The sequence below is a fragment of the Hypanus sabinus genome, chromosome 2, assembly GCF_030144855.1.
Source record: "Hypanus sabinus isolate sHypSab1 chromosome 2, sHypSab1.hap1, whole genome shotgun sequence".
Classification (NCBI taxonomy): domain Eukaryota; kingdom Metazoa; phylum Chordata; class Chondrichthyes; order Myliobatiformes; family Dasyatidae; genus Hypanus; species Hypanus sabinus.
The window spans coordinates 29,431,950-29,445,943 of NC_082707.1; the positions used below are offsets into that span (position 1 = coordinate 29,431,950).

The 13,994-nt window shown below is 40.3% G+C and overlaps 1 protein-coding gene across 4 annotated transcripts in view; it reads right to left on the minus strand.

Annotated features, from left to right (window-relative positions):
* Positions 1-13,994, minus strand: part of pid1 (phosphotyrosine interaction domain containing 1) — a 149,350-nt gene that overhangs the window by 71,069 nt on the left and 64,287 nt on the right. For 3 of the 4 annotated variants that reach the window (XM_059993966.1, XM_059993950.1, XM_059993959.1), the window contains one exon: positions 10,375-10,521. The exons of the other annotated variant lie outside the window; for it this stretch is intronic. In XM_059993966.1, the coding sequence (XP_059849949.1) occupies positions 10,375-10,509 (135 nt within the window). In that variant the 5' untranslated portion in view covers positions 10,510-10,521. The remainder of the gene's footprint in view (positions 1-10,374; positions 10,522-13,994) is intronic. 4 annotated transcript variants of the gene reach the window in all.

Below are 13,994 nucleotides of genomic sequence, written 5' to 3' on the forward strand. Positions count from 1 at the left end.
CCCATCAATGATGCGCAGCACACATAATTGACAAAATAGCTAGAGGGCGTAGATTTAAGGTGAGAGGGAGAAGATTTGAAGGGAATCTGAGAGGCATATTCTTCACACCGACAGCAATGGGCATATGGAACAAGCTGTCGGTACAATAACAATGTTTAAGAGATATTTGGACGGATACATGGACAGGGAATGTTTAGCGGGACATGGGCTAAATGCAGGCAGATGGGTCAACATGGTTGGCAAGGACAGGTTGGGCTGAAGGGTATGACTCTGTGATTCTGTGATAAGATAGTAATTTGGTAAGGCTTTTTAGGTAGTTCTTCCTAGGATGGTGAAATCTACAGTACATTCAGAAGGAAAGGGCCGGTCAGGTTAAGGGAACACCATTTCCTGAACATTCAGGATATTCATAGGTAAGAGAAGAGTAGAGGTAAGAAGCCATGGTGGGGTATAGAAGAAGAAGGAAGGGGGAGGGGGAAAGAAAAGGAAAAAAGAACTGGGAAGAGAAATTAATGTTCATGCCATTATTTAGAGGCTACCTAGACAGAAATGAGGCACTGTTCCTCCACATATGATAGTGGCATCATTCATGGCATCATAAACATTCCAGGTCACACAGCAATCAATATATTTCTTTTCCTTCCTAATTTCTAGAACTCCCCGCCTAACTACACTGTGGGATTACCCTCAGCAGCAGTTCCAGAGAGAGTTCATTGCCATCTTCTCAGGTGCAGTTAGAAATGGGCTCTAAATATTGATCTTTTTTTGTGAGTAAAAAGTGGATCCTGACAAAGAAATATGTTAATCACCAGCCTTTGTGAGGACCCCATGCGATTGCTGTAAATGCCAAAAGCGGGATTTCCCAGTAGCCAACAACTGTAATTCCTATCCTTATTCCTGTTCTGATATGTTGGTCTATAGCCTCCTCTTCTGTCATGATGATGCCACTATCATATGTGGAGGAACAGTGCCTCATTTCTGTCTAGGTAGCCTCTAAATAATGGCATGAACATTAATTTCTCTTCCCAGTTCTTTTTTCCTTTTCTTTCCCCCTCCCCCTTCCTTCTTCTTCTATACCCCACCATGGCTTCTTACCTCTACTCTTCTCCTACCTATCACCTCCCCCTGAGTCCCCTCCTCCTTCCCTTTCTCCTATGGTCCACTCTGCTCTCCTATCAAATTCCTTTTTGTCTAGCCGCTTTACTGTTCCTACCCACCTGGCTTCACTTATCACCTTCTAGCTAGCCTTATTCCACATCTCCACCTTTTTATTTTGGCATCTTCCCCTTTCTTCTCAGTCCGGAAGAAGAAACTTGGACCGAAACGTCAACTGTTTGTTCCTGAACTGCTGAGTTTCTGAGCATTTTGTGTGTGTTACTCTGGATTAAATATATATTGTTCTCAAATATCTATAACCATATAACAATTACAGTACGGAAACAGGCCATCTCGGCCCTTCTAGTCCGTGCTGGACGCTTATTTTCACCTAGTCCCACTGACCTGCACTCAGACCATAACCCTCCATTCCTTTTCTGTCCATATACCTATCCAATTTTACTTTAAATGACAGTATCGAAACTGCCTCTACCACTTCTACTGGACGCTCGTTCCACACAGCTACCACTCTCTGAGTGAAGAAGTTCCCCCTCATGTTACCAGAAGTTCCCCCTCGTGTTACCAAGTTCCCCCTCGTGTTACCAAGTTCCCCCTTGTGTTACCAAAGTTCCCCCTCATGTTATCTGTTTATTTTTTTTTCAAAAATTAAACTACAGTGCATAGATATTTGTTTTTATTTTACATATAATAATTGAAATCTAAAACCCCCCAAAAAACCTTCCAGGAACCTTAACATCACCAAGAAATTTGAAAAAAACCCAAGCAAGCTCGAAGTGAGCTTTGTTCAGAGGTCTTTAGAGAGTGAAGGGTTGCAAAGGATTAAATGTTTCACACTGATGTTGATTAGTATTAATTAAATTCTATAATTATGCACCATGATTTCACATACAGACTGAATCTCACTTTTCCATATCACTTAGAAACTAATTATAATGATGATAAATTTGCTGATTTCTTTTGTTGTTTAATTGGACTTAGATACACACTGAAAGGTAATGGTTGATGATACTGACAAAGTGGGCACGGGACTTTTGAATGGGAAGCCAAATTGTTTTGGTAAAGGAAGATCTAAAGGGTGTGTTGAGAATTATGAAACGCATACTAAGCATCAGTGTGCATGGTAGGAATTATGCTTTGATAAATATTTATATAGTTGGCAAATAGCCAACCCTAATTGTGTCAACAGGTAGTAGCTGAGGTGTGGATCAGCGAATAAAAAAAAATGATGACCTAAAACCTCCAGGCCATCAGTTACTTATTGTCTATCCCTGCAAATTTTGGATGTTGACATGGCTGGCATAGATACTTGTCATTCATCCAATTTTCTTTTCCATTGGAAACCTTGAATGATTTGGAGCAAAAGAAAAGTTGGACAAGGTACAACTACTGCTGAAAACAGACATACACCAATTACCCTAGGAGCTCCTTTGATGCCAACAAGTTTTGGGACAATCCTTCCAAAAACCAATTTTCCACCTTTATGTTGTAGTATATTTAGCTGAATAAAATGTTAAGTTGCATAACTGTAAATGAGAATGCAACTGGGACTAGTGAACTTGTCTCCAGAGCGGTTGGCAATGACTCACTGTATGTTTCATTTTAATATGGTATCAATTAAGCCATTAGCTTGCTGGTTCACTTTATCACATCATACATCACTTAGCAGACAAACTGCACGAGTGGAAGTAAGGATAAACGTAACATTGGAGCAGAGAGTAAGAATAAAAGTAAGACTAGAGTAGAGATTTAGCTTAAACTGGATACACTTAGCCAGCTAATCAGCAACTCTGGAGAAAAAGAAAGTTCAAGTCATCCGAACCAGAAAAAATTAAAATATCCAACCGCATAACGTGGGGTGTAAGGAACAGGTCATGCCCCCTTCCTGTTAAAACTTATTTTTATCTCCATTTCTTCTGCAGTTCAGATGCAAGCATGTTGACCTGAAATGTTAACTATATTTGCATCCCTACTGATGGTGTCTGAATGCTTCCAGTATTTTTTTAAAATTTTTTTAATTCCAGGCATGAAATCTCTGCAATCTGCCCTTTTTTCTGTTTTCAGTCGCTTGTCTCCTTTCATTTTGGTGTAGGGCCATTCCATGTCACATTTCCCTTTTAGAGACAATAGGGATTTAAAACGATCTATCACAGCAGCATGAAAAAGACATTGCAGGAAACGGGATGTTCCCAGATTCCTACTCATTCTGCGTTCTGTTTGGCTGCAGGGGAGCTTGGTACTGGAGCCAGCTCAGATTTTGCAGCCACACCTTGGTGCACTGGGCTACGTGGTTGCCTTGTGTCATCAGTTAGGAGGAGAAGAAAAGAGAAGAGCAGTCTAAATGTTAGATGTATCAGCAGTTTGCATATATCTGTGAGGAGGGCAGTGGTGGTGCTGGGGATGTGGTCTCCTTGGAGACAAGTTGCTGGGATGATTTGCAGAGGAGTAAACCACTGGGAGGTAGCGGTTGCCTCTGGAGCAAAGGATCTGACTGGCCACCTGGGAGAACCATTCAACAAATCTGCTCCTGAGTAAAGTAGAAGCAGCTGTTATCCACTGAAAATGCTTCATTGAAGGTTGCCTGTATTCTCAGAGGCAAATTAATCTGATGTGTTCAGACTTCTGAGTGATTGTGGTGAGCCCTTTTGTGCTACATCTATTTAAACTGTGGCTGACCATTGTTACCATTTTGCAGCACTCCTTTCCTACCAATGCACACATACATGCACACATACACAAGCTAAAATGCACATTTCATGTTGTTTATAGTTTCTCAGTGTGTGGTATTCTCAGGAATGGAATCCACAGAGTATCTTCCCAGTGAACAGACCTACTGCTTAAGGAACTTCTTAGCATATTTGGAGATGTCTCTGTTTAAATGGACAATGCCATTTGAAGGAACATCTATGGATTTATAACTCCAGAACTGTTGAGTTGTTCATTGCGATCTAAAGGGTCCCACACAAATCGTCTTCATCTCACTCTATCACCAAGTCCATCTTATTCCTTTTTCTTTCATTTACCTGATTTTCTTCTTAAATCAGGTTCATCAAAACCAGACATAAGATCCTAAACAGGTTCCGATGGAACTAGTGAGGTGTATGGAAGAAGTGTTGGTGTAGAACAACATGAAACATTAACTTTATTTCTCCTGCAGAAGCTGCCTGTCATGTTGATAATTCCATCGTTACCTGTCTTTATTTCATATTTCCAGCATCTCTAATGATTTGTCTATGATCCTTAAAAAAAACTTCTGCTGAACTGATGCCTTTAACTGATCTATGCACGGTGAATTCCACATTCTCATCATTCTGTCGATACAGAAGTGCACATATTGTGCTACAATTCCTTCACATACCCAATTTCGATTTGAATTTACGTATATTCTCTCCATATGTGAAATGTTTAAAACTCCCTGGGGCCATTCTAGTAATGGTAGCATATAAGAAAATCACAGGTACACCGGCTGGAATTAAATGCAGATTTGCCTTGAAATTGGATTGTTGTCTGTAACCCCGGGTGAAATCAGGCCAGTAATGAAATTAAACTTCTGCATTTCCACCTTTGTTCCACGGGTGTTACCCAGAGTCTGTTGCACATACAATTCCGTGGAGCCATTAGGATGGCGACTTATGTGAGCAGCTCTGATGGAGGTCCTCAAATATTCCTGTTTAGGATTGCTACAGTTAAAATCCACAGCTGCAGCCATGGACAATATATTAAGCAACATTGTTTTAAGGTGATAAGAAGTCTATTGGTCCTATTTATTTAATTTAAATATAAATATATACTTCTTACTATAATATAGTTTTAATTACTTTGTATTGCACTGTACTGCTGCTGCATAGCAAAAAATGTTCACGACATTTGCCAGTGATATTAAACCTGATTTTGATTCTGATGATATTGCTGTTCGCACAAGGCCCACCTTCCCACATACTTACCGACAGCTCAGCTCTGCTACTTCAATGTCATCTGGATTTCTCACTATTTCGAAGGTACCTTCTAAGAGAAGTGACTGAGATATTCACAAATGACTTCTAGCTGCTGAGGTACTAATTCAGTGGGTACTTCATCAGTGATAGTGCGGTCAGTGCTGTTGTTGGAGGCTTTGTCATCATCATAGATGGTACTGGCTGATAGACGTACGGGCAAGAAAGTGGCTAACTCAGTCAGTACAAATGGATTAGCAATATGAACACATCACTAACAAATTCAGTTTATTATTGATCAAGATACTGATATCCCTGGTTCTAGAATCGCAAACTTGGCAAAATCCTTTCAGCATTTATCCTGTCTTTTCCCCTAAAGTGTAGTGTTCAGAGCTGGACAACATTTGGCAATTTCTTTCCCCTCTCTCCCTTCTCCCTCTTTCTATTCTCCATTCTGATTCCCCTCTCACCCCTTCTCTTCTCCTCATCTCTCTCTGGTGCCCTCCTCCTTCCCTTTCTTCCAAGGTCCACCACCTTCTCCTATCAGGTTCCTTCTTCTTCAGCCTTTTGGCTCTTCCACCTATTGTATCCCAGCTTCTTACTTCAGTCCCTTCCCCCCCACCCCCACTCACCTTCCTCCTCACCTGTTTTTAACCTATCATCTGCCAGCTTGTACTCTTGCCCACCCCCAATCTTTTTTCTGGCTTCTGCCCAACTTCCTTCTCAGCCCTGATTGGGGCAGCATGGCAGTGTGGTGGTTAGTGTACCATTATTACAGTGCTCGTGACTGGGTTCCATTCCTCCGCTGTCTGTTCTCTCCGTGACTGAGTGAGTCTCCTTTGGGCCAGAAGGGCCGGTTATAATACTGTATCTTTTAATAATAAAATAATGATTTATGGTCTCAGCCCAAAACATCAACTGTTCATTTCCCTCCATAGATGTTGCCTGACTTGTTGAGTTCCTTCAGCATTTTGGGTATGTTGCTCAAGACTTCTCGCATCTGTAGAATTTCTTGTGTTTATGTTTTTGACAATGATCCTTAAGCTGTATTTTACAAAGGGGCATGTGGACTTCCTTGGTCTTGTTCTCCATAAAGCCCAGGATTCTGCATATTTTTAATATCCTCCCTGCCACTTTAGAACACACGATGCAGGTATACAACTTGGTCTCTATATTTGTGTACTCCATTTAGAATTCTGTCCATAGTTTGTATTCCCTCTTTCTTTTTTTGTCATCAAACAGTTACATTCCTCCACTTTAAATTTCCTCAGTCACCTCTCTACCCAGGCCCCCAACCTGCTTGTATTGTTGAGTCTCTTAGCAACCTCCTCACAGTTCTCTATAGATCAAGTTTTGCATCCTGTACAAGTTTAAAAACTGAACCTTCTACACCACAGGTCTAAATCATTATTATATATCTTAAATAAAGCAGCAGGGTCTCCAACAATCCCTGGATAATTTCATTGCACACTTTTCCCCAGTTTGATAAACAGCCTCTCTCTACTAGTCTGTTTTCTGTTACACAGCCAGTTTTCTAACCATCCTCATACAACCCATTTTTTCCCATGGGCTTCAGTCTTGATGACAAGCCAATTATGTGGTATCTTATCAACTATCTTTTGAAAGTTCATTTATACCACATTAACCACACTTCCCTCATTGAAATCTTCTGTTGCCTCATCAAGAAACCATAATGTGAGTCAAATATGATTTGTCTTTAAAATAGATCTATTGTGGCTTTTTTTCCCTAATCAGTCCACACGTGTCTAATTGTGCTTCTGATTATGATTTCCAGAACTATCACCACCACCAAGGTTAAACCAACCGGTGTGCAGCTACTGCATTTACAGTATGCCCACCCCTGATGTGAACAATCGTGTATCATCGCCCATCTTCCAGCCCTCAGGCACCACCCCTGAATCTATAGGAGAGCATTAGTAAAATTTTGTTGACTGTATCTCATCTGATTTGGAGAAGGAGCCACCCAATGGCTCAATGTTAAAAAATATTTGCATCAACTTTATGAACCATGGAATACCACCCAATCCAAAAAAGGCAGTTAAAGTATTATGTACAGGAACACAGAGGGAGATAAGGTCAGTGTTAAGCCATTCAAACTCTAAAACTGGTTCTGTCATTCTGTTTCATGCCTCAGCATCCGTTTATCTGCCCTTGCTGGGGGCAGATAACTGATGTCTTGTTGTCTGGAGGTTCCTCTCTCTGTGACGCTAAGGCTGTGAGATTGCCCCCGGCTGCTGTGCTCCATGTTTGCAAACTTTGCAGCAACTTGCCCTGCTAATATGATGAAATGATTTTAGGCCTGCTTTGGGCCTACTCTGGGCTACTCCAGGAATTTGGATCCAAGGACTCAATTTGGTTTGGAATGCTGTTGTTGATTCTCACTTCTATTGTTTCCATGAATAGTTTTGTTTTTTTTCTCTCTTTCTCTGGGAGCACTGGGGGTTGGTCTTATTTTTTTTAATTTGGCTCTTTCAGATTCTTTTGCTTTGTGACTGCCTGTTAAGCAAACAAATCTCAAGTTTGTATAATCTATACATTTGTTGATAATGAATTCACTTTGAATCTTTGAATCGTTGATACACACACCTTCCTGACAGAAGTTCATTGGTTTCAATCACAGAGGTTGTAACTGATGGATCAAGGTGTATATGTCGGGGGGTGGGGGGGGAAGGAATAGTCGACATTTCAAACCATCAACAATTCTTTCCCTCCTCACAGATGCTCCTCGGTCTGTGCGTTCCTCCAACGGATAGCTTGTTACTCCAGATTTTTGCATTTACTTCTTGATTTTACGCGTCAAGCTATAACTTTAAGACTCTAGAGGTAGAATCCCTCACCAAAGCAAGTAGATCCTTTGGAAATGCAACACGATATAATTTGCAACATTATAAGCAGTGGTTCAAAGGAAACCCTGTGTATTGGCCATTTGGATTTTGGAAATCTGCCTTTTCTTAACTCAGAAATCACCTCACAAAAATTTGAGATATGATTTTTGCTCACAGAATTTATTTGGGGAAAATAAAGAAATAACCAAAAATGTATAAGAAAAAATGAATTTTGTTAATTTTTATTTTTAGTCACTCACTGCTGTGGGCCAGTAAGATTTGGATGTGATGCCACACACTCAATAGACTGAGGAACACATAAGCAGATGTGTCAGAGGGCAGTTCCGCTGTGGTCTTCACCTGTGAAGCATTTTCTCCGATGTTGCCATGGCCAGCTCCCTAAAATAATCCTGCAGCATTTCCTCCTCTTGTGTGGCACCATAATGTGTGGTGACACTTGTGGGTTGCTCTCATCATGTTGTTGGGTGACCCCTTCGTCGAGCACCTCTATCCATCTATCAAAAGCAGACATTTGCAGTGGCCAGATTTAAATTCTGATTCCCATTCCTGTTCAGACATGTTGGTTCATGACCTCCTCTTGTGACACGATAAGGCCACTGTCAGGGTCAAGGAGCAATGACTTATTCCATCTTGGTAGCCTCCAACCTGATGGCATGAATGTTGAATTCTCCTCCCGGTAAAAAAAATTCCCCCTCCTCTCTTTTTCTATTCCCCTCTCTGGCCCCTGACCTTTTCTCACCTACCTATCACCTCTTCCTGGGTCTCATCCTCCTTTCCTTTCTCCCATGATTCACTCTCCTCTCCAGCCCCTTACCTTACCTACCAACCTGGCTTCTCCTATCACCCTTCTAACTTGTCCTCCTTGCCTCTCCCCACCTTTTTATTCTGGCATCTTCCCCCTTCTTTTCCTGTCTAGAAGAAGGGTCTCGGCCTGAAATGTTGACTGTTTATTTCCATAGATGCTCCTTGACTTCTGGAGTTCCTCCAGCATTTTGAGTGTGTGACATTGTTGGGTTGTGGTTTTCACTGTATTTGTGATGTACATCTGATTAATAAATGAATCTGAAATCTGAATAAGCAGTTATGCTTTAACCCATTAATACTGAACTCCTTTTCCCATGAATTCTGAACCTCCCTTTCCCTTATGTCACTGGGTTTACATCCCTTTTAGTATTACAATTATCAAAATTGTTAATTATCTCAGACATATGCCAGTGATATTAAATTTGATTCTGACCTAGTTTGCATATTTTATAGCTTACTGAATAGACTAAAATAGCTTTTCATGAATATCTATATTTGGTATGAATAATTTTTTCAATGTTGGAGAGGAGAAAGGGCTTGCACTTTTTTTCTTCCAGTATGAGTACCAAACACTCCTCAAGTGGCACAGATGAATTTCTCGCTAGCTGCCTCTGGAACAGGTTTTAAGCCAAACTGCAGGAAAAAAGCACTTCTTGTTATATTTCACTTCCTCCCCAACCAGACACAAGACAAACAATGCAATGGTAATTTGCACAAAATATAAAACACCTGATTGTGATTGAATCGTAACAAAGCTGGCAGGACAAGAAGACTTGTATCCCACCGATATAGAGTTACACCAGGACTCAGTGAAAGGGGAGCACAATAATCAACTAACACAAACATGCCACTTGCCCTAAATGGCAGGGGAAAGGAGAATAATTTTAATATTTTTTTCTAGTTCTGCTGTTACTCAATTAAAGTTCAGATCTGGGCATCAATCCAAACATCCTAGGGGCTGAAGTTGTCCAAGAAGTCAATGTACCAATATCTTAAGAGCATTTGGTGACAGGACATTACATATCTATCTTTCCAGGAATACCCACTTCTAGAGGAAAAACAATGCAAATCATTATTTGTCATTGAATGATATTAGTAGTCAAAGATTAACTCAATCAATTTGCATCAAAACTATGTTCTAATTTTTGACATCTCTGCTAATTACTACAGAGAGGATTCAAGAGAAACTTGTGATTTGCACTATTCTGTTCTGAGATTCCCTTCTGATATCCTAAGGAAAGATAGTCTGACTTCACTAAAGGAGATATTTTGAGTATCTGAATAATTCTGATATTTTGTATTTCAATATTTTTCAAACGATAGGAACCACAGAGCTTAGTGGGAATGTCTTCAATCACATTTCTCTCCCTGAATAAAAATTTGCAGAGAACTTAAAAGCCAGTGGATCAAGTAATTCTATGTATGCAGCAGTCTGAGGTAATGTCTAAAGATTTAACCATTTATCTTTGGTAAGCTGAAGAGTAAAGTTGTTTGTGGCGAATACTGGCGCCACATCCAGACAGTAAATGTTAACTGAGGTTAGGAAATAAATACACATTTTTGCCCCAGCCAGTGAGATATCCTCACAAATAAACAGCACATTGTTGTCCTCAAAAGCATCCTGTCAAGCAATTCCCTGTATGCAACTTGCAACTAACCTTGCGCTCTGTGTTATACTGGCTGGTCATCATGGGAGCTGTGGGAGACAATTCAATGGCTTCAGGTTCATGAAAGATGACGGTAGGTAAGGGTTCCTTCCGCAGAGTCAATACATTCAACTTTGTTTTCAGCATGGTCTGAAAGTGCTGGAATGCAACAGAACCAGACAAACACAGTCAATGAGCAAATCATAAAATCAAGAAATTCTGCAGATGCTGGAGCAATGCAAAATGCTTCAGTTACTCAAACACTGGTGAGGCTACACCTGGAGAAGTGTACATCCTGTAGTTCTTTATTCATTGAAAAATATTAGTGCTTGGAAGCAATTCAGTGAAGATTAGACACTAGGTTATTCCTCATATGGATATATTATCTCACAAGAAAAGGATGGGCAGGCTGGGGTTACCTTGGCGGGAGTTTAGAAGAGAGATGTGACTTGATGGAAAATACAATACGCTCAATGGTCTTGACAAGTTCTGAGGAGGATATTCCTTCCTGTGGGAGAATCTAGATATAGGGGACCACTGTTTAAAAATAACTGGTTGCTATTTCGAAGTTTAAAGCAAATCTATCATCAAAGTACATATATGTCACCATATACAACCCTGAGATTCTTTTTCCTGAGGGCATACTCAGCAAGTCCAAGAACCGTAATGGAATAGTGAAAGATAGCGCCCCAAAGGATGGATAAACCATAATGGAATAGTGAAAGATAGCACCCCAAAGGGTGGATAAACCATAATGGAATAGTGAAAGATAGCACCCCAAAGGATGGATAAACCATAATGGAATAGTGAAAGATAGCACCCCAAAGGGTGGATAAACCATAATGGAATAGTGAAAGATAGCACCCCAAAGGGTGGATAAACAACCAATGTGCAAAAGAGAGAAATCAGATGATTTCTTTCACTCAATGGGGCTTGAGAATTTTGTGACAAAGGGTGGCGGAAACAGACTCTTTGATTATTTTTAAGGTAGAAGGATATTGATATTTGATGAACAAGGGGGTGAAAGATTAATGGGAAAAGATAGAAATGAGAATGCAGTCGGATTAGGCTTAATTTTACTGAAAGACAGGGTAGGTTTAGGGGGCTTTCTCTTGCTTCTAATTCATACGTATCAGTTGAGAACAATATCATTTGAAGAAATAACTTTGACAATTGCATCCTGTCAGTCTATGGGTCTAAGCAGCTATGAAACCCTGAAGGATTTAAAAAAAAATCATGGGTTCTGTGGTAATATGCACTAAGGGTGTATAAGGATACTTGTAAATTCAAAAGTTTTTATTTTGTCTTACATGGTCCTATTAGATCTCAACTGTAAATTCCACAAGATTTTAATTCCCTTGAGTATAAAATTTCCCTGCTATACTTTGAAACAAGTTGCATTGGACAATGCTGAGTCTGTGAAGTCTGAAATAGGAATATTGTGAAAACATATGGGGCCACAAGGCAGTCCTAAATGTACAATTTTCTCCAAGTTAAATCAAAAGTTTTGTTTGGAAGCCAATATTTTATGAACTTCTGGTGCCTTTCACAAGCAGAAAACTTTTGAAGCCAGCAAGCCAACAGTGGATGAAAGCTACAAAGAGTTAAAACAGCACCATTTCATCAGCGTCCACGTTAGAAATGTTTACCAGCTGTCTAAGGAATTTTAACCGCCAGCATATTCAACTCAAGATGTCTTTGTAAAGCAAATATACAAACTTTAAAAAACATAAAATAACCAAGAAAATACTCAAGCTCTCTGCTGTGTACACGTCTGAACTAGATGTATTGGGAAGTCTGAAGCGAAAATCCAACAGTATACTTTGCATAACAGTGCTAGGGGGCTTTATTGCATATAGCAAAGTGGGTTAAATTGCTGTTCTTTCACATTTTGGGAAGTAATTTAAAACAGTCTATAGAAAGAATGGTTTTATGTTAGTTATGTTGAAACACTTGCAACCTAGACTCCTACAGCCCAGAATTCTTCATAATTCATAATTCATATTATTCACAAAATCTTCATTAATATCATGACATTACATAATGTTAACATTGAGGAGGTGTGAAATGTAGATGTGACAGGTACACAGTACTTAGGTTGGGGACAGTTTTGAGTCTATATAGCTGACACAGATCATCAGACAATCATGGAGTAACAAAGTTTTATTCATCCTTGGAATGTGCTTTCTCTTGGCCAGGCTGCATTTGATATTGATGTTGGATCCAAATCTCATTTTCTTGCTAAAGTGAGCACATGAGTGCATTAACTGTGCTGAAATTAAAAGCTAGCTCATGGAAATGGAAAAATTGTGAATTTAAGTATGGATCCTGAAAATTCACTTTTATAATGAATCAAAATCACAATACTCTTGATGCACAAGATATTTGAAATAATGATCAAATATTTAACAAGTCACTTATAGAGTTAAAAGCTCTCATTCCAAGAGTAGAGTACACTGTTATGTAGAACGTCTCAATGACAAATGGGAACATCTTTCTTCAATGGCTTATTAGTTAAGTGTCTATTTGCCTGTATAATGAAATGTCAGAGAGGTCACTTTGCTGGAGTTCATCTCCCCCATCAAGTACAGTGTGGGAGGATTGGTTGGGCAGGGTGAACATTTTCTCAAAGTGAACTGCACTGATGTGTCAGGAAATGCAGGGAAGGCTTGACCCAAATGCATAGCAGGAGAGGTGATTTAGTGGTGAGTGATCTCTTTAATAATAAAGTGCAAAATAACAAGCCACGAGTGGCCACAAAGCAAGAGAGAATGGATACTTAATATGACAAGGTAACGGAAGGTTAGGAGCAACTGTTTGAGGCTAATTGGTTTGATGGGTGGACAAAGACAGTGGATGAGAGCTGGGTTTAAATAGGCTGCAGGTGATGAGTTGGAAACAGGTGGCAGGTGACTCCTATTAGCTGGATGGAGACTGGGAAGAGCCTGCCTGTGCAGGCCTGACAGAAACCCACCCCTACAGCTGGCCCCTAACGGCTGAAAGATGATCCAGATGGGTCCAGTGGAACTCCTTGAATGATGGATCCAACATGTAACTGGACAGCACCCAAGATGTCTCCTTCCCTGAGTCTTTCTGAGTCAACTGGGAACAGCACACCACAACCATGGCAACAGGAACACATTAACCAAGGAACCAAGTAGACTGGACCGCCTTCCACCATTCTTGGTTCTGAAGGTCAAGTCAAGTCACTTTTTTATTCTCATTTCAACCATAACTGCTAGTACGGTACACAGTAAAAATGAGACAACATTTTCAGGACCATGATGCTACATGAAACAGTACACAAACTACACTGAGCTATATAAAAACAAAACAAAGGTGCCGGCTCAGGTGGGTTGAGTTGTCCATGGACAAAAAGGGCCCCAGCAGATTGGACCTCCACCATTGGCTCCTCTGCAGGGAACAACGGGGATTGTTGGTAGCCATGAGACACTTCAAAGAGTGACATACCCAAGGCAGTGGAGATGTGTACACTGTGGGTCAGCTCAGCCCAGAGCAGATACTTCTTCCATTTGGAAAGGTTAGAGGTGGTGAAGTATTACAGAAACTTCTCCACTTGCTGATTGGCTCTTTCTGATTGGTCTGTGGATCATGGTCAGAAAACAAACTGG